We start from the raw sequence: 27,099 nt of genomic DNA on the forward strand, positions 1-27,099 counted from the left end.
ACTGGTTGGTGGCGGTAGTGTATTTTTATTTATTTATTTATTTTATTGAAAAATAGAGAACATCAAAGACAAACTCAACAATACGCCAATGAACATTGCAAGAAACAAAGAAGATCACAACTCCTATTAACTCCAATAAAAATTAGAGGCTAGAATAAGGAAGAGAAAAAAAAAATATTAAGAAGAGGGGACTAACTGAAATTCTTCCAATAAATCAGACAATTTATTTACTTTAAGGTTCTGCATCTTTTTCAGACGTCGGTTAAAGGAGGAAAGTTCGTTATGTTTCATTATGGATAAAATATTTGGTTATAATCATCAAACTATTAACTAAAAATTCCAACTTTTTTCATTAATATATAAACCAAACTGAATTATTTGTAAGGAAGTCCACATTTATAGATCTAGAAGATAGAAAGATCGGAAGTTGATCCCATAGGTTTCTTACTTCTTTACATTCAATGCACCATATGTTGTTTGCCAACCGCCAATAAATTCTAGAAGAAGAAGAAAAAGAAGAAGAAGACGAAGAAGAAATCCCTCCCTGGATCATACCTGATACTACATTGGATTTGACATGGTTAGAAAACAAAAAGGAAGTCAATATTTATCATAAACTGATACAGGAATATGCTAATAGTTATTATGGTTATATTCAAATATATACAGATGCATCTAAAAGTGCGAGTAATAGGCTAGGTATTGCAATTTATGTTTCACATTTCAGTATCAAAGTAAATAGGAGAATAAATATTGAATTATCATACAGGAGAATTATTAGAAAAATATTATTAGCATTACAATGGATAGAGAAAGTGAGACTATTAAAATCAATTATATGTTCAGATTGGAGCTCAGCTTTAATCAGTATACAAAATCATAATTATGAAAGTAGATCAGACATTTTAATTGAAATACAGCAAGTTTTATATCAAGATCAAATGATGGGTATTAGTGTTATATTTATTTGGGTTCCAGCACATATAGGGATTAAAGGAAATGAAACTGCAGAAAAGATTGCTAAGGAAGCATCACAAAATAAAACCATTAATATGATAATTAACTTAAGTAAGACAGAAATTTGAAGTATCATTCAACAAAGGATGAAGGAAAGGTGGCAAAAACAATGGGAAGAAGAAAGAAGAGGAAGATGGTCTTATAGGATTCAACGGAAAGTAGGAGAAATAAAGATAGGAGAAGGAAGCAGAAGAGAGGAAACAGTTACTTCAAGTCTTAGATTTGGACATACAGGATTAAATAATACACTATTCAAAATAGAAACATATGTCAGGCAAATGTGAATATTGCGGACAAGAAAAAAACAGTAGAACATGTAGTGATATATTGTAAGAAGTATGAAGAAGAAAGAAAGAATTTGGTTAGAGACCTAAATAAGGAGAAAGTTAAATTTGATTTGATAGATATTCTGCAGAAAAGGAAAAAAAAAATGTTATCAACATTTATTTAATATTTAATAATAACAGCAATAATTATGAGGATGCAGTATTTGTAAAGTAATATTATAGATATAGATATATAGATAAATAATTCTAAGTATCTTTATGAATATGCCTTCTGATCCACACTCCTCACCAGTTGGTGGCGGTAATGCAGACCGAAAAGTTGTATGCCAACCGCCATTAAAAGCAACAAGACAAGACAAGAAGAAGAAGCACCTACGTAATTTCAGACATGCGCAGTTCTGCCATGCCAGCAGCTTTTTTGGATTGCTACCTGCTAGTTGTTCTGCACCCCAATAAGCGTTCCCTGCCTGTGAACTGGACACAGTTATGGATACCGACGCATTATCGGAAGGGTTCCAAGGCAATGTTTACAATTATGCAAATGTTTATGCTTTTTTATGTTTAAATTAAGTGTATTTCCTCATGATACACCGCTATTAATTTGCTAACTACGTAACGCACGTTTCTCTAGGAAATGCAGCCTATTTAACTGATATTTTAAAATATTCTTAAGTAACAAGATGTTAACCTGTTTGGTTTGACTGCTCTAAGTGGTAGAAACAAGTCCGTCACATTGCACACTTTTAACCTGTTTATGTACATGTTGACACGGTTATATAAACATCTAGCTGAGGAGCAATACTAGCAACATCCTGCTAACTTTGATTTGAAAGTAGTCTGTTTTAACTTCTCACTCGTTTCTGTTGTTGACAAGTTAATCATTTTAGGGAGAAATTATGAACTTGATGTCAGTTTGCGTTTTGTGTCACTTTTATCTTAAAATGAACCTGAATCGGTTTCTTAGGACATTCACTGAAAATTATGCAACCTTTTTTGGCATTTATTTAATCGCATTTAGTTACTTTAACACAATAGTTTCATGTTAGCAGGGTAGGACATAAAACAATTGTGTTAAAGTACCTAAATATGATTAAGTAAATGCCTTAAGCGGTTGCATACATTTTTTCCAGTGTTCTTAAGCAAAGACGGGCATCTTAGCAATAAGAACATCGTCTTAAATTAAATGTATTTAATAAAGGAAAACTCTAAAAACTATAGATATATTGGCAAAATATGCTTGGTATTTTTGAAGATTGGTTCAAATAGCCAAATAAAATCTACAATTTTTTTTTATTTCTATTAAAAAATATATATTTATTGTAATTAAACATATTTTTATTGCAACACTGTTATTGATCCCCCATGAAGGAAAGTTTAGTGAAAGGAAAAAGTCTGGCAGGTGCATAATCAGCCTTGAAAGGATTGTGAAACCAAACCAATGTAAGACTGAGGGATTCAAAAGATATAAGCTTTAACTACACTATATTTAGCTTAAATTGGGGCACATTGGCGCAGTAATTCATGCAGAACCTAATATGGAGTCTGTATGTTGTATTCTACTGGAGCATACTTTTCTTTAGGTCAGTATTTCAGATGTTTTTTTATTTATTTTTTTATTTTACATGGGTCACCTTATTTAATATAATTTTCTGAGAAACTGACCTAAGGATTTCTCATTATCATCAAAAGAAATACTTAAAATGTATCACTCTGTCTGTAATAAATTCCCTTTTTGATTTGTATTTACTGAGATGCACTTTTGAAGAAACCTGAGTTAATTTCAGATTGATTTCTAATTCAGCGCAGCTTTATTTAAATGTAATAACACTAATGTTTATACACGGTTTGCTCCTTGTGACTGTTGACAGATTTTGAAAAGAAAGGGAAGAAAGAGATCTGTCCCACATTAGATCAGTTCCTGTGGCATGTCGCCAAAACTGGACAACCAATGTGAGTAGAAATGATTACCGGTAGATCCAAACTGCTATTTATGTTTTTAATGTCTGCTTACTTTCTTTACCCTTTCTAAGATTGCTTGTACCTTTTTAGGATTCCATGGTCACAGTTCAAAACATACTTTTTGTTTAAGTTGGATAAAGTGATGGAGGATTTTCATGCTTCATCACCAGAAGAGAGGGACACTCACAATCCCAATTTGGAATATATTCCTTTTGAAGACATTGAAAGAAAAAGGGGTCATTAAAAAGATTGTTGGTTGGTGTTTGCAAGGGTGTGTGAAGACATAAATTCTCTCCAGTTTAATCAATAGATAATATAGAAACAGAAAAGCTTCTCCTTTCATTCATAAGTTAATTGTTAATTGAGTGCTTGTAAGCACATGGAATATTTGGAAATAAATCATTAGTGTGAGCCATGTTATTGCATAGAATGCTTTGTGAAGTAGTATTTGGTTGTTTTTATATTCCCAAGTCTCTAACTGGAAATTCAATAGGACTTGTGCATATGTTACGGATCGGTCCTGCCCTTATACTGGTGCTGACCAGCACTTTTGCAAAGAGGTGTTGGTGTCCCAAAAATGTTAAACAAGGTGTTACAAACAATTTAAAGGCGAGGAGGGGAATATAAAAAGCCATCATCTGAATAAGAAAACTAGAAAGTATCAGTGAATAGTCAAACTGTGAATACTTCAAGTTGTCCCTTTTAGAGCATTTCAGATAATGTTTCTGGAATGTTCGTTTCTTGATTAGTTCAGGAAACTGTCATGCGAGACGCACTAGACAAAAAGAAAAAATCCTGTACACTATCAGAATAAATACTAAATATATATATACGACTCACGACATATCGCTGTACCGGGCTGGGGGTATTGTTCTCTAATTTTTCCGGTTCCACAGGGTAACCAAATAACGATAACCTTCACTTCGATAATGGCTTCCCTGAAGCCGTTACTTTTTCGATACCTGTCCTTATAATATCAATTCGACAGGAAAAGAAATGGACACATCACATGTTGAAAAAGCTCTCACATTAGTATGTTCTTGAGTTTTATTTTCTAACGCTCCGCTGATTTTTCCATTCTAATGTTATTCCTCTTGCAGATGTATATCAATAAAATCCAATGTTAATATTCCACTGCATACATTGTGCAGGCACCTTTTTACTTGTAGGCAGTTTTTCTATGGGGCCAAAATCGCGAGCTTTAATACTTTGCGAAATGTGTTGTCGGCACAGACGTTGGTCGGGTGTGTGGCAGTGGGATTTGAAATATTTATGTCGAATAATTCCTAAATCTGTAAATGTGTTGAGGGAGATTGTGTGTCTGCCCCCCCCCCCCCCCCCCCCCCCCCCCCCCCCCCACCCCCCCCCATTCTCCGCACCTTACCTTTTCCTACAAGCAATCTGAAAATGTTGTGAAACACTCACTCCAATTGTGTGTCTAATCCCGTGTGTCTGCAATTCGTTGTAAATAAATCCACAAATCTGTTATTCAGATCTGCGCAAAATGTGGTGTACTGAGGACTTTGTACCATGTGCCTAAACAAAAATCCACTAATCATGTATTCAGATCTGGCAAATGTGTACTTGAGATTTGCCAAATGTAGTGCACTTATACAAAATCCACAATCTGTTTTCTGATCTGCAAATATGTACTGCAGAGATTTGCCCTAATGATATTAAAAATCATCACATCTCACCCTCCACTCCAGACGATACTACGACCATTGCCCACACCGCACCCTCACCCCCCCTCCCCCCCTGCGGACCCTGCCACTCCAAGCGCGACCTATCATAACCACGCAACCCACCCTCCCACCTCTCTCCACCCACAAACCCAACCTCCCCTATCCCCATCCTCCTCCTACCCCCCCCCCCACCGCTTACTCACCCTCACCAATACCCCCCAGACACCCACAACCCCTAACCACCTCACCGCTCCCCCACGCGACCCACACACACCCTCCTTCGGACCACCCTCCACCCCCAGCACCCGCCCCCACACCCCCTCTCCCCGCAACTCCGTCTCGGCAGACTCCCTCCGATCACCCCCGCCCCAGTCCACCCCGACGGCCCATAGCGCGCTCTACCATACTAGTAATTTCACTTCTCCATCCACCACCACCTAGCCCACTCCTACCCCCGTCGGCCGCCCCCCACCCCCCCCCATCCCCACACAACTCTCCAGCGCCCCCGAAATCGCCCGCCGGCCCTACCGCTCCCCCCCCCGCACCCCTCGGCACCACCCACTTCCGTGTCCCGCTCACTACCCCCCCACTTCGAACCTTCTCCAGCCGCTCCCCCGCCCCCCCCAACCTCCCCGCCCCACAACCCTCACCCCGCCACACCCCCACTCCTACGGCAGCCGCCCGCACCTCACCCGCACCCCCTCCCGCACTCCCCCCCCCCCCCCCGACCCACGGCCCTCCGCTCACCATCCCCTCCCACCGCCGCCGCACCACCCTCCCACCAACCCCGCCACCCCACCCCCGCCCGCCCACATCCACCCCCCCTCCTGCCTCCCCCATCGCACCCCAACCAATATCCTCGAAGTCTCACACCACTCCCCCCCCCAATCTCTCCCCTACCTCCCACCCACCTCTCCCTCCTCAGTTCCCCCCCCCCTCCCCCTCTCCCAATCCCATCACTCCCACCGTCAACCCCACTTACCCGCCCGCAAGCCAATACGGCCTAACCGCTAACCCACCCAGCCTCCTCCACCCACAACCCCCACCCGAAAGCCCCCCCACAATCTCCACTCGCCCACCCCTTCACGTCACACCTCCTCTCACCACAAATCCGATCTCACTACCCCCCTCCCCCCGGATCCCCCGCCGGCACCCTGGTCAAACCCACACAAATCCCTTCACATTTCATACAAACAGCACGGAAAGAACCCACTTCCTCCCCCTCCCTCTACTAAACGTCACCTACTCCACACACCCCAACAATTCACTATCCCGCCCAACCACGAACGCGCGACGCACGCGAACGAACTATAAAGAAGAACAACAGGACATGCACAAACGCGCTATCCAACCCAAACAAGGCGACAAACCAGCACTCACGAAATCACAGGACCAGAAAAATCAACAACAAACGCAACCAAGAATACAGGCCAACACCGGAGCTAAAAAAATGAGACCACACACAGAGCGCGGATAAACACACCAAATCACATTACACCCATCTGACATCACAGCTACACTCATCGCCAGATACCACCCCCCGAGCACTCAGGATAACACCCCGCACCCACACAAATATAAACCTCAAACCCCAATCCATCCATTAATGGCCACCGAAAAAGAAAAGATCCGAAAAAAAGGAACATACCAAGAAAAAAATAACTTAAGACTACAAACCAGACAGATCAAATAGAAAAGAAAGACATAAATACAAAAGAACACATGAATAGACAAAATAACCAGAAGAAAGACAACGTACTAAAACTAATCTATAATGTTTGAATAAAAAATAGATATCGAGTGAGGGAATGTAAAGTATATCTGTGAAAGTAAAAAGAACATTATATTAGATATGTTAAAAAATAGAAGATAGTATGAAGATATATATAATATGTGAGATATAATACGCTTAATCCCAAGGGATAATTAAAATCTAATATAGACATGTATTGAAAGGTTTACCAGATTGTAGCGAGATCGAAGACTGTGCATGTCTATAAGTTTGTGAAGCCTTACACTTGACTATGAAAGATGAAAATTTTGAAGATAATAATTAAAGGATCCATAAAACCAAAGACACGACATTTGTATGAATAAGATCTTTGCCACAGCCCCCTAACCCTCCATCCAACGACCACACTCCCACCCACACACCACCCCAAGCGATACAACGCCCACAGACCCTGAAACACACGGAAGCACAAACCCTCACTACAGCAAAACAGGACCTAGCGCCAACCTGCCCCCTAGCACCCCGCCCCACCCCCCGCCCAGGCCCCTCTCCAAGCCACCCTCACCCCTCCTTCCCCGCCCCGTCCGCCCCCCTTTCCGCCCAGCCTCCCCGGTTCGCCATCTCACCCCACCCCCCCACACCATCTCCCGCCCTTCCCAGCGACCCCCCCGATCACCCACAACCGGACCACCACCGCTAACACGCGCCCTATTCCGTACCCCCCCTTCCATCCCATTGCCGCCATCCCCTCCACCACGCACCCCCCCTCCCGACCCACACCTCCCACAAAAAACACCCCCACACAACGAATTCCCTCGCCACCCTCCGCAGCACATCCCCCACCCCCCACCACACAACCCCCCCCCCCCCCACCTCACAACCACCACACCCACCTACCCCCCCCCACCCCGACAAATCTGTATTCACAGATCTGCAAATGTGGTACTGAGACTTGCAAATGTGTAGATCAATCTGTAAGCACACACAGAGACACTTGTGTCTGAAAGTATTTCGCTTCTAAGACCCAGAAATACAGACAAATCATTGGTTACATGTCAAGCGGTTTTTCAGTTGGCTCTCTTTTCACTCGTGATTTTGGCATTTCTCTCAGTACAACATTTGCAGATCTGAATACAGATTTGTGGATTTTTACACATCCTTGCAAAACGGATTACAACACAAGTAGTTTGACACATTGCAGATTGTTGTACAGACACACAAAATCTCTCACACATTTACAGATTTATTTACACTTTTCAAATCCCACTGCACACATCGCTCAAATCGACGAAGTGATACAGACACAACAAATTCATCCACACCGACATTGCAAAAATGATCTACTCATGCTTACGCATTTTGGCCAATGGTCGTTCACTTTATAAATCAATGACCGACATGTCTGCATCAAACATGACGTTGAATGGGCAATCCTACTGACACGCGCGCAATAGCTGGCTACATGGGGCGGGTGCTATGACGCGGCCATTGAACCAGAAAGCATTTGGAAGGCAGGGATGAACTGACTGCACTGCAATTAAGTCTTGTCAGGTGCGTATAGTTTTCCCACTTAAAATGAAAACATAAATTAAAAACATACTACTTTAATTCTTCAACATGATCGCAGCAGAAATATAGCTCGCAAGGCAGCTGAAAAGGTATAGCTGAGCGCTAGTGCTCCGACTCCCAGGACGTACGGTCTGAGCCACTTGGATTTCGTACCGCCGGCAGAAGCCCATAGAGCCTAGCACAAGCTTCATCCTTCTAAGCCCGCGCCGCTCACACAGCGACAGCTGCATACTAGGCAGCACAAACTGGACATTGGCAAGCCAGACGAAGCTGTGGATTTTGGTCTCGCATCTCTGCTATGCGTCCAGTTGAAAGCAGCTGGATTCACTCCGCATCTGGGCCTTTTGCAATGCCCACCGAGGCCTGCCTGAGATAGCAAGGATGGTCTACCCGCACTCGACTTGCGGGTCCCGCTCTTCCCTTACAGTCAAACAAAAGACGCAAAAACTTTCTGTTCTTTACAATTGTCGAATCGCCCATCGCCACGAGATTCGCATTAGCCGCCACCACTTTGCGCATCCTGATCTCTCACTACCAAGTGAAGCCGCACTTGTTTGATGCTGTTAAGCACATCGCCACTTCTTAAACGTGGGTTCCACGACGCGTAGACACGTCAACCGTGAGTTCACACAACAGATGACACTATGGAACCAAAACCTGGGTGTTGGCGGGCGCTGACCCAATTGTGTACTTTTTCGCCTGCAAGATGGGACGCAATCAATCCTGGTCAAGTGTTAGCAGTCCCAATCACCGCAAACATTGGTACCGAAGAACGGATCGCATCGTTTCGATCGCAATATGTAGAAACACCAAGCCCATTTTTTATATAGTATTCAACACCTATATTGCCACACAAGGTATTTAGTCCTAACAACCCCAATCCACTAAATTATACAATTAGGATCAGGTAGTAATCCAATTGGCGCAGCTACGACACCATGGGGAACACACAGGTTGTATGAAATTCAAGCTCCCTAGGCCATGCAGAGCTTGATTTTTATATAACCATTTGTGAATGAATGCTAGGCTCGCTCTCAGGCGAAGCTCAGTGATTTCCAGTAGTCGGATCTGTGCGATAGTATAGGCCACCTGTGCCAACAACATGCCAGTCGGTGACAATTTTCTCTCGCCTGTCCTAAAAGCATTCCACCAGATCCGAACTTGTCAGCCAACTGTAGGTTAGAAGCAAAACTGGCAGTGTTTTTGGGTAACGACACGCACTCAGCCCGACGGAAGTGGCCTAGGACCAGACGAAAAACTGCACGGTCGACACGGGGTCAGCCGGATGCTGACGCCGCATGATCGTGCGCACAGAGGTCGTCGCCACACTTTCTCGCAGAGTCAATCGCGCTACATACAGTAGACGCCTCCAATACTTACATTTTGGCCCGAGTGTCTCGAGATTAAGATCTCAAGGAACAGTAGCGCCAGTAGCAAGACTGTCCGATGGAATTGGTGATTTCCATGGTCGAGCAGCTGCATCCAAGCATACATCACGAAAGTGCAATCGCCAAAGTGTCGATGCTCGTGGTGTAAAGCCGTCCGCCACTTCAGGGATATCTTGCTTATGAAGCAGTGGAGACGCGTTCTTCTGGAGTGCTACGAATGCGCCAGCTGTCTACCATCCTGGCCAAATTGATGGACGGGTTCTGGGTTTGGGCTGTTGCCCAGGAGATGAAGCGGTACATTGGTAATGACTTGCATATTGTGCCTAAGTGTGTAAAGTTTCGGTGCGAGCGGGGGATTATGGTCCGGCGGAGGGGTTGTTTTTCAGGAGCTGGGCTTGCGCCGCGCTTTAGTTGCATCGTGACAAAGGCCTACTCTGAATGCCTCTGACAGAAACATATCCAAACCGAATTCTTTGGACACATTCCAAGAATGCTTACCCCAACTTTGTGGGAGACCACTGTGTTGGAGCTGGCCTTCCTGCTGTCCAAAGCTTGTCTGCTGCACCAGTGCACGCAAAAGCATGGTCCATAAAGTGCTCCGCGGTCTGCACTGTGGTCTTGGCTAGTCGGGACTGATACCTTTGTGACTGGGTCTCGCACACGAGTCCTTGACCCTCAACCCGATAGAACCAACCTTTGGGACTGAGATTATTGTACCCAGCGGAGATGAAGAGCAAGGCACTTGAGACGTCCAAACATCTGCATGTGCAGACCTCAGACAAATCGGCACGCTTCATGCGACAAGAACTGGTCAATCAAATTCCCAATTAAGACAACACTCCTAAAACAACCTTGTCGACAAGCTCCTCTCCCTAGAAGAGTTGACCAGCCTGTTTAGCTGCAAGGGGTTGGAAACCGACGTGCATATTGAACCCTATGGACTTGAAGGAACCGGTAGGTTCACTTAAGATTCATTTGTGAGTCAAGCTCAGGGTGAAAAGCAAAATTACTTTTGGCCCAAAATATTGTATTTATATACATATATATATTATATTATATACACTATATATTTATATAATATACACAATTTATATATATATACTATCTAGATCTTTTATCACTCACACATACTATTTACTAATGTTTTGTTCTTTATAATTATGCGTCAATATTAATATACTATAATATGACACACATATTATATTATTATATTCTATAAAATATAATATGATATCTTCAATACGCTCGGTACACCCTCTCACACCTACCAAATATTTATAATCTTTATAGTGAAATGTGAGTAGTTTATTATAATCTACTCACACTATACAAGACTAAACTATAGAATATATATATTCATCATATTCTAATACTGTATATCATACATCACACAATCACATATATTATCATATACGTTATTAGTGATATATATTTTATTCAGTTTTTAGATAGTATATTAATATTTTATTTCTATAAATATATTTATTATTATTAGCTATTATATGAATATTATGATATTTTATACGTAAATGTATTTCATATAAATTGAGATACATATAAGTCATTCATATACTACATATAGCTATTTGTTAAATAGATCTTATTGATACCTAATATTCCTACATATCATATCACCGCACAATATATAAATTCTAATTTTTATATTCTTGTTACCGCGATAGTATAATATGTGTATTGTCATAACTTAGATCATATCATTACGTATTTATACTTGATTATGTATATTTATACTGCATTGTATAATCATAGTATATTTTCGGTGCTAGTTTATAATATATATTAACGACACTCATGATCTATCGTGCTGATAGATTTATATATGTAAATTGTGTGTAGGTATACTTTGTATGTGATATATTGTTTGATGTGTCAAACATTACTTAAATAATACTCTTATGATGTACTACTGCGTTCTAAAGTAGAGATATATATGTGTACTCTCGTATATACGCGATATATGTCAGTACGCACCTATATGTGTACTATATGCGCGTGTGGGTATATATTAGTATATAGTCATGATATACTATAGTATATCATATATGTGTATAATTATATATATGTATATAGCGTACTAGTATATGAATGTATGATAACTATATTATATGTATATATATAATACTGTATAAATTGCTGATATATGGTACGTTAATTATATATGGTGATATACTATATGTATATATCATATGGTATATATATACTGCGTTTATTTTGATATCTTTCATAAGTATCATTGTGGCGATTATACATATAGTATCATGGTGTCGTGGATATAGTATATGATATAACTATAATATATATGTGTGTAGATCTCTTTCATATTATATTTTAGGTGTATATATGTGTTGATATTATGCTGTGATGCCTTTATCACTATCTACGATTTTATATGTATTATATAGTATACTATATATGAATACATAAAGGTACTATCATGTATATATTCTACAGCATATATCTGTACTGTCATTAACTATATATATCGATATATATATATAATCTGTCCATATATATATACAATGATTATTATTATGTATTATATAATATGTATATATATATGGCAGAAATAATACTTTGTATATTACATGAAGTCCCTACTATATACATGTCTGTGTATTATATAATATATGTGTGCTATTACGTCCATATATATCATATTTAGTATGCATTGTGTGTACTATATTATATACATCATATTATCATATACATGTTGTATATATGCTGTGCGTCTATAAAATATAATATATACTATATATATAGCTCACTATATATAGCTATAGTATATATTAATGTTAGATATATGTGGTATATATATGCGCATACTCATATATATGCTATAAGATATCGTATATATACTATCTTACTTATATATATATGTATGATGTATTTATGTCATATACTACTTATATGTATATCTGGGTATACTAATGTATATACTGTATACTATCCCTGACTAGATGTATATATGTAATAGTATCGTATATATACTTTATATTGTGAGTTTTATATATATCGAGTATGTAGATAGATATGTGATATATATATAATGTATACTCTATATATGGATCCTTTATATCTATATACTTGCGAATTAATATTATTCATGTCTCCTACCTTTATATACTTAGCTACATATATGTATATATTTATATTATCATATTGCTGTAGTATAATATCATACTGGGTAGATACTATTACGATGTATCTTGGTGTTCTATATGAATATATGCTTCACTATGTTCTCTATGTTATGTATCTAGCAATATTCTGTATTATGATCCTATATATATGCTATATTATATATATGTATATATTTATCGTAATATATGATAGCAAGTACTGAGATATGTGTGTGTAATATAATATTACTTCTGTGCTCGTGATCATCTTATATATATATATGTCATAAGAATCATATCATTTATATATTTATGTATATGGATATATAATAAATATACTACTAGTATATGCTATTAATATATATAGTAATATTTACTGTACTATCAAGAGATATGTATATGATGTGATCTCTAGCTTATATCATATTAATATTTATTGTCTCCGCTCGCGCTACGCTCGCTCGCACGCGCTCTCATACTATGTATTATATTAATACTATATATCTATATGTCTATATATTACACGCTCGCATATGATATACTGTCTCTATTAATATATTATATCATACTAGTGATAGTGTAATATATATATGTATATATTGTATTGTCCATAAATATGTATATATTTCTATAATATTAATATGTATATCAGTGATTGACTATAAGCTTTCTTATGGTATACATTATGTATATATAGTATGTATTATTATATGTTAAATATATATACATATATATATATTTTATATATATATCGTATATATGCTGTGTATGTATAAGATATATTATTATATATATGTATGATAACTGCTATATATCTTATACTATATATATATAGTATATATGTTATATATACTATATATTATAAATTTATAGAATTATGAGGATATTCTCTATTCGCTTATATCGTACTCATTTACTATGTATCAATATATGGTATATATAATTATACGATGATATTTTATATATATGATATACATATATGTATATATATATATACTATATATATATGTTATATATATGTTAGTATATATATACTTTCACGTATAATTAGTTTATAATATTATAAGATTTTATGTACTGTTATATACTATATATATGTACGCGAATAAGTATTTGTTATGCTTATTATATTATTATATGTACCCTATATACTGTAGCTATATATAATCTAGCTTATTATGTATATCTGATTTATATGTCATTAATTTACTGATATCTCAGCTTATCATTATATTTACGTTATATTAGATATATATATCTGTATATATATGTACTCATATATATATTGATCTATAGTATATATTACTATTGTTGTACATTTTATATGACTTAATATCGCGCATTATATTTCTTAGTAGACTATATTTATAATATGATGTACTATATCTGTGTATATATATATATGTGTATATATTTATGTGTATATATATTATATATATTGGTAGTTTATATGTGGATATATATATATATATATACTATATATGTGTTATATATATAGTGTATATATATATATATGTATATATGTATATATATATATGTATATTTATATTATATATATATATATATTATATGTATATGTATATGATAAGTATATATAATATATATATATATGTGTTATATATATATATATATATATATATGTATGTGTATATATATATGTAAGCTCCTTATTTATATCAGGCTATATATATATTATGTATATCATGTATATATAATCTTATCTCGTATATATTTATATGTATAGTATTATAATATATATCTACGCATCTTGTTAATGTATATTATGATATTAATATTATAGTTATAATTCATATATATATTTATATAGTATACCTAATATATAGTGATTATATATAATAGATATATATATATATATTTATGTGTATATATATTTATGTATGTGTTTATAAGATATATATAATATATGGATGATATATTATTATCTAAATGTGATAATGTTTATATACGCTCGCTCTATATATATTGCATATATGTGTACCATATATATATATATGTGTACTTCTTATATATATACTATATACTATATGTGTATTATAGCTATATATATCTATATATCATATACTATTGTTGTATCTATATATCATATATATTTCATATATGTCGCTGTATATATGTCGAATATTATCATATATATATATATATATATGTGCGTGTTTCTATCGTGTATATATATTGTTATTGTTTATATTATACTGTCTCTATATATGTGTATATATCGTGTATTTATATATGAATATTACCACACATTATGATATATAGAGTTATATGTATGCTATACGTTGTATATATGCATGATATATTCACGCGGTATATATACTGATCATATAAGTGTATTATTTATGTATATACGTGCATTCTGATGTTAGCTATGGTATTTGTGTAATTATTATATGTATAATACGTGTATATATATCATGTATGTATACGTGTGTATATATATGATAGATAACGTGTATTATTATATGTATATACGGTATATGACTATGTTGATTACAGTGTGTATTATATATAGTACCAGTGACGTTAACCAAACCACTTCCCCCCACCCCCCACCACCCCATACTACACATACGATCGCCACGCAGCCACCAATCACACCCCCAATCCCACTCAACAGCCAACCACTTCCGCGACCACTCCATGCCACAGCCATACTACGGCGATTATACTATATGTATATACGTTCGTGTATCAGATATTATGATATATACGTGTACTATTTATGCGCTACTATATGACGGTGGTGTATATATGTTTTACGTGTGATACTATATTAGTGTATATATTAGTGTAATCTATATGCTGTATATACGTGGTGTCATATATACAATGTAATATACGAGTGTATATTACTTTGTACTATACGTGTGTATATTTAGGTACTTATAACGCTGTTTACTCTACTATTTATATTAATCTATATTTATATCGCTATATAAGATGTATATATACGTGTTATATTATTTTAACCCGTTTCATGCCATGAATTTACGAGTAGTTAGTTTATGTTATGATTTTTTTACCAAGTGTTTTTATTACTCTTTATGAATGAAAAAAACATTTTCATAAATTTTTTTTAAAAATATACTTTCTTTAGGGAGTTGGTAACATGTCCACTTGGGTGGACAATGCGCATTTGTGCAACTGATATAACCTTGTTTTGTTTTGTTTCAAAGAAAACTATTGTTACTTGATGGCCCCATATTTTTTTTACCTGCAAGGATCGCCTAGAATAGAAGGAATGAGCAGATATTCCTCTCCCTCACAACCCATGTGCTCCTCTGTCAGCCATTTTGTTTTTTTTGAGGAAAAAAAAGTCACTTGCAAAGGCTGAGGAGTAGGTGGCAGTTTGACAAGTGGCAGGATGATACATTAGCGTCCACTGTAGTAACATATGTGCAAATGTGACATTAAAACATGTTCATTTAAGAGAAAACAACCATTTAATAACTGTCCACTGTAGTGACCACTATGCATGAAAGGGATATATATATATATATACGTATATATACGTGTATATATATATATATATATATATACGTATATATACGTGTATATATATATATATATATATATATATATATATATATATATATATATACGTATATATATACGTATATATACGTGTATATATATATATACATATATACGTATATATATGTATACGTATATACGTATATATATGTATACGTATATATATGTGTATATATATATTATTATCGTAATAAATAGGTCAGTGTTCTCATAAGCTTTTGTTTTTTAGTATTACGAGTAATAAAAGTATGTTATTTTTGCTAATTACTTATCAAGTAGGGCTGCAACTAATGATTATTTTGCAAATCGATTAATCTTTTGATTCTTTTTTTCGATTAATCAATTAATAATCATATAGAAAAAAATTACTTAAAGATGACTTTTTACAATATTAAACTACGTGAACCCAAAACTTTTCCACTTGAGTAGTTCTGGGTAAAAAGTTTTTTTTTTTTTTTTTAAATGCAAAATGTTTATATATTTTCTTTACAATTTTGCTACAATTGGTGCTTGAATTGGGTCGCTCTGTCAGCTAATGTCATGTTTTAGTCTTTACTCCAGTTAACAATTAATCAATTGATTATTTCAATAATCTGTTAATCACAATTAATCCGATTGTGTCAGCCCTAGTTAAAAGGCAATATCGATAAGCTATCGGTTAGTGCTGAAAGAGGCAATGTCATAAATTAAAAAGTTGTATCAGGACATCCTTATTGACTAATTTGTGCAGTGCTATGTGTTGCAGGTAATCTTCATAAAACACAGGACTATGTGCAAATAATGCTATCTGACATAATTTTTCCTTCCTGTATGAAAAATCCTTTAGAAATGGTCTCTTTGCCTGTAGTTCCTTTCTGATCATACAGCTTGAAAGAAAGAGATCAGATCAGTCAGTCATCAAGTCACAGTGCCAGAATAATCCTCAGATTTTTAAACTGACAAGTGAGACTGAATATTACAAGACAAAACAAACAGAGCAGCAAGAAGAGTTCTTTGGTGCAAATAGAGCTGGGTTGCAGTATTACAGCGTCTATCTAATCTGACAGCCAATGTGAGGATCACAGTACAGAGCTCAATCAGTAATTCCCAACATGCATTTTATCCTCATCACTCCACCGTGGTATACTCTGTACCCTTTTGGTCGCTATAATACCAAAAGTATTATCTGTGGCGGAAGAAAAAAAAAAGACCTTTTCAGTAAACAGCAACATATTCATTAGATATATGCTTGTTTCAGATACCTGAGTCCCAAACCTGAAATTACGAAATATTTTTTAACTGAAAGCATCCAGAGCCAAAAGCATTTAGGTTTCAGAATAGCAGTCTATATTGCAATGATACCGTTCTTTAAATTTCTTTAAATTCTCACCAAATAAGAACAATAACAATGGTTTAGCCATCAGATGCTGTTTATGCTTTAAATCGCACAGAAAAAAGTTGTAAATACCAGGAAAAATAGTTTTATTCTGACCTTTACACCATGTTTTTTATTAGGTAATGCAGCCTTTACCTCATCCATGTCTGCTTAGATCTTGTTGTTGAGTAGGGGTGTGGGAAATAATCGTTTTGGCGATATATCGTGATATTCGGCTGCCCAATATAATATCGATCTTTCACTTCTTAGTATCGATAAAAAAAAAAAATGGTTACATAAAACATTGATGGGAAAATGGGCTACCTCTGCACCACCACTCTGGCAAAAAGCGCTGTGGAGTAGGGCTGGGCGATATAGAAAAAAAGCTTATCGATAAAAAAAAAAAAATGCATATTGATCGATATCGATAATTATTGAAAAGATATGAAACCATATTTTATGTGCAGGTCTGCCTGGACTTTTTATAGTATTGCTAAATGATTTAATTTTAATAACCAACTTTTTTAACCATAACAGAATTGTTTTGAAGAAAAATAACTTAAGAGACGTGGGTTATGTTATTAAATACTGACAAAGAATAAACTAAAGTGAGCAGAAAAGTGACCAAAATGAATATAACAAATAAATAAATCCCCCCGCCGCCCCCATTCTTCTAAGCTGAACCAGGTTCCTGCTTTAACCTGAGTTATTACTTTGAAGTTGCTGGCCCCTCAGCATTTTTCTCTGTGTAGGCCCGCGTCGGGGCCTACACAGCTCGTACTCCTGCGGGTGTGAGCGGCTGAGATGATAAAAAAAAAAAAAAAGTTGGTTGTGTTATCAGACTTCGTTTTCACTGGTTCCCTACAAATTTTACAGATGACTGTGGTTTGTTTTTTGTCCGACTTGCCATAACCGAAATACTGCCAAACTGGCGAACTACAAAAACCCTTCTTTGGAACAATTTCCTCCGCCTCTCCTTGCTGCGACTTCTTCATGTGCTCTGTGTTGTGATTTGAGAGGGCGGCGCTTTGTGACGGCGTGCCTGGGTCCGCGATTGTGATTGGTTGGGAGGAAGCAGTGACTAGCATAAACCTACATGCTAGGCTACAATGAGAAGGAAGAAAAACTGCGTTTCTTTTTTATCGAACTTTTATCGACTCTCTTTTTTTCTATTGCGCCACACGTCTATCGATCGATATATATCGTTATTGAATTATCGCCCAGCCCTACTGTGGAGCCCTTTAACTGTGCGTGCAGCACCAAATCTGTATTTGAGGCAGTCACAGTGGAAGAAAACCCCAAACAACATGGATAATAATACCTAATCAATATTTTCTGATGAAAATATACAGCACTTGCTGTTTTATCTCATCATTTGATTTTGATAGCTGGGGAAAATATGGCAATATATAGTGATACTGCAATATCGTGATAATATCATATTGTGACCCAAGTATTGTGACCCAAGTAGCGACATGTATCGAATCGCAACACTCATGCCAATACTCACCTCTATTGTTGAGGCAGATTTTTATTTAAAGTTCAAACACTAGAAATTATATTTCTATGTATTTCTTTTATTTCTCACATCTTTGATAATCCTTCTAGGATTCCATTTACCATTCAGCGGCTGTGTGAATTGCTGACAGATCCCAAACGCAATTACACTGGTACAGACAAATTTCTCAGAGGTCTAGAAAAGGTGAGATAGACACCAATGTTTATGGTCTAAAATCAATATTTTTTTTTAACTTGCATGTGTTTAAAAGCTTAACTTTGTTGCTTTAAGCTGTTTTCTGTTTTCTTTTTTTTTTATATTGCTTCCTGCAGAATGTAATGGTGGTGAGCTATCTGCATTCCATGTCAGAGTAAGTACATCAGCTTCTAAGTTAACTTTTCTCTGACAGTAAAACTATTTAATGTGGAATTAACAAATGGCCTTTTAACTTCCTGAAAAGGAAAAATGGGACATCAACTGTGAACAGAATGAATGGAGTGATGTTTTTTGGAAACTCCTCTCTGAATTCAGACAGGTGGGAGTAATTTCCCTTTCGCTAATTTAAAATTTGACTTTTTTTTTTTTTGTATACAAAACCGAAGTACAACATAATACAGGAAGAGCAGCTATAAATTTGTTCTTTGTTTTTTTCTTAAGCAGTCGAAGCGTGAACGGACCAGGCATCCTGAAAACACTCAACAGACCAAAGCTGTCGTCCTCATCTTCACTTTCCACCAACGGGCTCCCAGAGTGTTCTGGCACTAAGGAGCGAGATGGAATCACTGAGGCAGAGGAGCACCATTTGAGGTAATTATTTTTTTCAAAGTCACCCCCCACATTTATTGGTATTTGCAGTAAGGAATTGTCTTCACATTTTTCATCAAATCTTACTTAGACTTCATATTTAAAAAAGCCAAAAAACATGACTGCTCCTACTTGGTTTATCATTATGTTAGTGACAGAGATACACCACCTTCTGAAGATGAACTGAAACAAAATTATGGAATAAAGAACAAACATCTTGAAGAAGAAGAGGAATACGATGATAGCAAACAGGAACCCAAGAAACTGAAGACTAGTGAAAAAGATGATGAGATGGAAAGAGAAGATGAATCATCTGGTGATCTTGCACAAGAGAATTCAGCAGTTACCTCAAGATCACAAGAAGAAACTTGTGATCCAGAGAGCGACAGTGAAACATCCCATGATGCATCCTGTATTTCAGACAGTCATGGTAGGTGTTACTTTGTCCTAACATACTTTTACCTTTATTTACTTACTCCTAACAGTAGAGGCTATAATACTACATGTTCAAGAAGTATTTGATATAAGCGGTGGATATAAGCATTTTGCTGCTCCTCTTACATTTGAATTCCAGAAAGTTAAAATATTGTCAAGTATGAATTTGGTTAATAAGTATATAAATAAGTAGGGATGCACGATATTGGGATTTTGGCCGATATCCGATATGCCGATATTTTAAAACTCATGTAGCCGATAACCGATATCGATACCGATGTTAAGCTGGACAAAAATAAGTAGTCATTGAAAATAGCAGTTTTGTTATCCATTTCTGACACTTTGAAAAATAATATACTCAAATATATTTTCATATGCCGATATCAAGTTGATTTTTAAAAACGCGGTATCGATCTATTTTACTTTCAAAATCTCGGGAAATTTCATCGTTCTGTTACAAACTCTCGAGATATTTCGCAAATTCCTGTGAGATTTTGTTAGTAAAATAGATCGATACCGCGTCAATATATCAACATATAAAAATATGGCAAAATTTCGTGAATTTTTAGGGGATTTCGTAGCATAACGATGACGTATAGCAATATTTCATTAGTAAAAGAGATTGATATGTTGTTTTTAAATGGCAATATATCAGTATATGAAGATATTGTGATATTTTAATGTATCAATATTTTTCCCTCGTCTTTAGAAGTTTTTAAGTCTGTAAAAAAGAAGTTTTTGATGAAGAAGAAGTAGTTGTTTTTTTTTTAGACATAAGAAACTCAGAAGCTGATCATATATCGGGTTAAATATCGGTGTGGTGGCCGATGTCCGATATTCAGTTTTAAGGCCGATACAGGCCAATACCGATAGGGGGCCGATTATATCGTGCATCCCTATAAATAAGTAAAGCTCATATATTCTATATAATTCAATCCATCCATTCATACAATCTAAGGGATACACTTCATGTAGTTTTGTGAATTTGATGAAGTGGAGACTACTGGATGTTTAAAGCAGTTACGGCCTACACAGTCATGACCGATAGGTTAGATAGTAAGTATTAGAAAACCCTGATTAGTTTGAGATTTCTCCCAATAAGAAATCAGAGTGGTCTGAACATACTTGAACATACGTCTATCATCTAGAATTCTGACCCTCAAAGACCTGTTGGTCTGTCTTCAAAGGCTACGTTCACACTGCAGGCCTTGATGCTCAATTCTGATTTTTTTTTTTGCGAATCCGTGTTTTGTTTTTTTGTGTTGCTGTTCATATTTCCAAATGAATGCGACTTCTATGTGATCTCCTGTGGGAACTGCAGTCATACAACGCAAGTGTCCCGCAGGCCAGCATGCTCTGTGTTTACGGAAGTAAACATGGATGGTAGTGCATCTAGCGCATCTAGCGATCTTTCCCAACCATAAAAAAACAATCTTTTCAATATGGTTAAACATAAATACTGCTCTCTGCATCGTCGTCTGCCATGGTTGTTGTTTTTCTTGCCACTTCTGCGTAGCAAGACGCAGAATAGTGACTGTTGTCTAGTATTAATGACATTCAGGTCGGATGAATGCGACCTGGCCGTTCAGACACAGGTCGCATTTGAAAAGTTCAGATTCGTATCGGATTCAGGACCACATAGCCAAGTGGCCTGGGTCGCATTGGAAAAAAATTGGATCTGTGTTGTTCAGACTGCCATGAAAAGATCAGATCCAGGTCGCATGTGGGCCAAAAAAATCTGATTTGGGTCACTTCAGGCTGCAGTGTGAATGTAGCCAAAGTGTCCACCTCCCCTTTATCATCCTAAATTAGAGGCACCTGTTTGAGGTCGTTGGCTGCATAAAAACACATGTCCATCCCATACAATCAGTAAGAGTCCAACTACTACACCTCCATGATTTCTAAGTGGGAGAACTTACAAAATAGCAGGATGTTCAAATACTTATTTTCCTCACTGTAAGCTGCAAGTCTAAATCTTTAAAATTAATTACTTTAAATACTTGAAATACACCACTCTCTTTCATAACATTTAAATTAATCTCAATTTTAAAATTAAAATGATTTTTTTCAATGATTTTTTCCCCCTGAAATGCATCTGCATACACTCTTTCCTAGAAAAACATTATATATTTTGTTGTCCTTTCCTGGCTATTACACTTACTAAAATATTTTTCTTAGACCCCAGCTTGCATTGATCAAATGTTCCATTTGTATGGCTTTTAATCTTGCTAACTAATATACCACTTCATTGACATCCTCCTCATAAGAGGATATACTATTTAAGTATTAAACACTTGCTTACTCTCTTCAATTCCTAAACTGCTTCTTTGGTTTACCTATAAGTTTGTCAGATGTGTAAACAATTACAGATGCAAAAGAAAAATGCTTTGAACTAAAAACTCAGCCAAAAAAACAGGAGCTTACAAGACCACCAGGGGGAGTCGATCACCAAGCCACATGGCACCATATCATATTTAACTTTATAATTAGGCTGCTTCTTTATAATACTGTTTAATACATGTATTAAAAAAAAAAAAAAAAAAAAAGAAACATAACTTATTTCTTCCCTCCACATTTCTTCTGGAAATCCTGGTAATGTTAATCTGGACTGATCATTTTTTCTTAGCATTGGTTTTGTTGGTTGTAGTTTTTTTTTTTTTTTTTTTTTCTATAATGCAATGTTTCTTCTTTTGAATTGTGTTATGTTTAGGAGTGTTCATTATTAATATATTTGCAGCAAATTTGGCCATTTGTAGCATGTTTTTAGCTTTCAGACACTGCATAAACCACACACTCTAAACCAGTGTTTCCCAACCTTTTTGACTTGTGTACCCCTTTGGGCACTTTGTCTTACCATTAGTACTCCTCTCAATCAAAAGTATTAATGACTATCCAAAAGCGCAATATACAATAGCTGATTATAAAATAAAAAAATAGTTTTACTTAATCTTTTAACTTGAGAATTTAATTCCTGGGCATTTTATCCTTTCCATCTCAAATATAACAAAAAAAAAAAATATTTTGCCTGGAATTTAGTAAAGAATCAAAATAAATACAAAATAAAATCATATTATAAACCGGTATTTATAAAACGGCTCCCTTATAATCACATTTAAACTAGATGAATTTGGAACAAAATACAGACCTTAGTCAGACAGACTTAATTTGTTTTACTTTGTTTTCATCAAAAAACCTGAGCTTGCTTTGATAAGCTCTGATTGCTCAGTGTGAAAAACAGCTGATCTCAGGCTGTTCTCTACATCCAGTCTGTTCCTCTGCTCGGTTTGGATGTGTGTCAAAGTTAAAGGGGAACTCAAACATATAGGAAAAACAACTTTTTGGTTAATAAATGCTTGTTTAATTTTTCTATTGGGTCCTCAGAAAGCAAAACAGATCCTAGCCCTATTTTATTTTACTACCTAAAAAATACAAATATTTTCATGTACCCCTTGCAATGCACTTGCGGAGCACTAGGGGTACAAGTAACCCTGGTTGGGAATCACTGTTCTTAAATACAAGCATTCATATTTACTAATTTTTTCAACATAACCTCTGCACTACCTCATGCTGTCTTCTATATTACATATACAAAAATTAACTGAATCACCTGTGTGGTTCTCATTTGCAGCTTTTAATCCCCTAACACCAAAAGTATTTTTTTTACTCTATTATAGTAATAAAAAATGTATCTCTCATCCTTTCTCGTAGAGCAAAGTAGCAGCCATTCTCAACGACCTGAGAAGGAAGGAGAGTCAAGTGAGGCTAGTCCTGCCACCAGTGTACAGAGCTCTGTGGACCAGACTGAACAAGCTGCCTCATCAGAGGCACATTCAACCTACCAGGAGGACAGTGCTGTAGTCAAAAGCAGCAGTAGCGATGCAGATGCCTTATCCAATGAGAAGGCATTGTCTGGTAGTCATTCTCCTCAGTTGTCGACAGAGGTTGTTGCTGAAACCATAAACAATGCAGAGACTGCTGTAGAACCCGGAGAACAGGACTAACTTGAAAGGCATGCCCAATGACTTGTTTTTTTTACACTGTATAATACAACCCCAAGGGTATTTGTGTAGCACTGTGGACCTTTAAGCTTCAGGACCAAGAGACACATGGACCAGGGCACTTGCTCGAAGGATCTTGAAGTCCACTTCTGTTTCCGCTTCTCACGGCCACTGGTCTCCAAATCTTTAAACTGGAAGAAGACTGCCTTTTTTACTATATAAAACCTTTTTTTCTAACCTTTTCTTTTCTTAATTTTCATATCTGAACATTTAATTTAAAGTAGATGATGTATTCACTAATTTCATTAGTAATTTGGTGTTTCACAGGACATCCTTTTTACAGTTTTAGGCCAAGCACAGTACATTTTGGTGTCTTTTTGTCTTGTTTTTTTATGAAAGCTGTCTGGAGATGACAAATTGTATCGATAATGTGAAGCAAGACTTTATAAATGTCTGCTTTTATTTGTGTAAAGGACATTACACAACTATATTTCTTGCTATTGTGCACTTCACCCCTTGAAAACTGCAAAAAAAAGTCGTTTTGCATTGTCTTTGTATGAAGCCAAAATCACAGCGCTGAAGGGAGCGCTTTTGTTAGGTCAAACCTTGCTTTGCCATTTCCAGTTTAATCACTTCAGTAAATCAAAAGGTACTTTACCTTCTGTGTGTCATAACATCATTGTACAGCTGTCCCTTTTTTGATAGATTTTTACAGTGCATTCTTACAGTACACTCTGTAAATAAGCTTTTGTAGACTTGTAATATGTGTCCACATACTTAGTAAAACTGACTGCTGGAATCTGAAGGCTTGAGCTTGTGTGATGGTATTTACGGAAAGCAATAAAAGCCAAAATTTGAATTGATCTAGTATCTTGTTTATTTGAGTTGCATATGACAAGGGAATTGTGTAAAAAGCAGCTGGATTTTTTTCTATGTCATTAAATGCTATTGTTTACATTTGAACTCCTGATGTGTGATTGTTGAAATTCATGTCATATAGTAAATTTGTGCACCAAAGCTCCAAATTAAATCCGTATTTTATTATAGTTAAATAATCTCATAATTTTTTGCTTGAGTTTTATTGCATGTTTTGAAGATTTCCTTTTTATTCCATTTCCTTGACTTTTCTTCATTATACCATGTTTGAAAATACAGTGCCTTGAAAATTATTCACATCTCTAGACTATTATATTTTTAATCTTCCACTTTACCACATCCAGCGTCTTTTATTGGGAAATCTGAAAAGTATGTATCTCAGAAATCACTTAAAGGAAACACTTTAACTTTTAGCCACAAGGGGTGCTAGATCTGTAACTTCAAGGTTCAGCTCCCCTTATTTCCACTTCTACAACACTACACTGTCTCAAAAAATGCAACCGCCCCCCCCCTGTGTTTTGGAATCTGATAACAGACCAAGTTGGACCAGCAGGTTGAAAAGACATTGAGTTACTTGAAAAGCCAAATTCGTAGCACTAGATTAAATCTTACATCAGCAAAATGTCTGTCCAGGTGTTTTAAATTTCTTGTTTTCCAGCAACAAGCTTTAGCTTAGCACTCGTGTTTAAGGGGCTCAGACTGCTGTAAAGTGATGCTCTAGGACACGTCATACAGGGATGGATCGGACCTGAATGATATAAGTTTTGTGTGCACTCTGTGTATACAAAATGACAGTTTGTCTAAGCCTAAAAGTCAGAAGTTTTTGAGAAGGGCATCCTGAATGGAGAATCGATATGTGCACAGTGCTGTATATTGACCTGAAAAATCACTTCATGTTTCTTAAATTATGCTACATATGTCAAAAGTTATGTAGGGTTGTCTTAATTAAGCCTCAGTATAAATTCAGCAACAAAAAGTATCGCAAAGACAAAACAAAAAGGCTACAGCAAAATGGTCAGCTATAAATATGTAGAGACGTTTAAAGCAGGGTTTAGGTATGTAACAATAATCTAACTTTGGCCATCTAATGGAGTGCTGTGATCTGGCTTTACAGCTAAAAGATTGGAATATGCAGGTTAAGTAAAAGGAAACAAATATCTGTGAAAATCTGCAAATCAAGAATAAATGTTTTGTTCTTTAAAACTCAGCCTAGATGAGACATTCAAATCTGTGATCAGCTTCTTGATGCTGGAGGATAGATTTGATAAGGGAACGCATTCCTTACATCTGCTCAATCCATCATCTCAAAATGGAACAAAAAAATGGAACAGCTGCATAACAAGACATGGCTGTCCGCCTGAGCCTGCAGACTGGGAAAAGAGATAATTTATAGTTATTGTTTACAGTTCAAGTGGGAGATTCTGTTGACAGAACTCCAAAAATCTGACCTTTTTGAAAGACTAGCAAGAGATTGTTAAAAGGAGAGCAGTAAAAACAACTCTCGCCTGTCTGAGCAATATGAAATCTATTCTCTTTTCAAATTGAAGAAAAGTTAAGAGAGCTGCACCACTGCATAACATTCAATTTAAACGCCGAGGTAAACAGAAATGTATTGGCTAATAACTCAGTTTTCCAGATCACATGCCTAATTCAAGAAGTAAAAATTACATTGTTACAATTCCAAAAATATACCACAGCACTGAAGATTTTGTCAAATAATTATATTTTTAAATATTTTTCTCTCATGTACGAAGGTAAAAGGTTTGTTTTTTACATTTTATTTTGTTTTTTAAAGTTATCAA

At 36.1% G+C, this 27,099-nt stretch overlaps 1 protein-coding gene across 1 annotated transcript; it reads left to right on the plus strand.

Annotated features, from left to right (window-relative positions):
- Positions 1–1,670: 1,670 nt before the first annotated feature.
- On the plus strand, positions 1,671–25,284 carry LOC119782036 (serine/threonine-protein phosphatase 4 regulatory subunit 2-like). The gene is made up of 9 exons (XM_038282777.1): positions 1,671–1,824; positions 3,173–3,254; positions 3,354–3,495; positions 19,266–19,388; positions 19,517–19,554; positions 19,645–19,719; positions 19,845–19,991; positions 20,141–20,418; positions 24,132–25,284. Exons 1-9 carry the CDS (start codon positions 1,791–1,793, stop codon positions 24,422–24,424), a joined length of 1,212 nt encoding a protein of 403 aa, XP_038138705.1. The 5' UTR covers positions 1,671–1,790; the 3' UTR covers positions 24,425–25,284.
- The last annotated feature ends 1,815 nt before the right edge of the window (positions 25,285–27,099 follow it).

This window comes from Cyprinodon tularosa, unplaced genomic scaffold (genome assembly GCF_016077235.1).
Source record: "Cyprinodon tularosa strain WSP-4 unplaced genomic scaffold, ASM1607723v1 ctg187, whole genome shotgun sequence".
Classification (NCBI taxonomy): domain Eukaryota; kingdom Metazoa; phylum Chordata; class Actinopteri; order Cyprinodontiformes; family Cyprinodontidae; genus Cyprinodon; species Cyprinodon tularosa.

Bases quoted from the DNA above. Each gene is read 5' to 3' on its own strand.
- LOC119782036 (XM_038282777.1), top strand. From the start codon at position 1,791: ATGGATACCGACGCATTATCGGAAGGGTTCCAAG. The intron at 3,255-3,353 runs GTGAGTAGAAAT...GTACCTTTTTAG, and splicing joins GCCAAAACTGGACAACCAAT to GATTCCATGGTCACAGTTCA. The intron at 19,992-20,140 runs GTAATTATTTTT...TCATTATGTTAG, and splicing joins GCAGAGGAGCACCATTTGAG to TGACAGAGATACACCACCTT.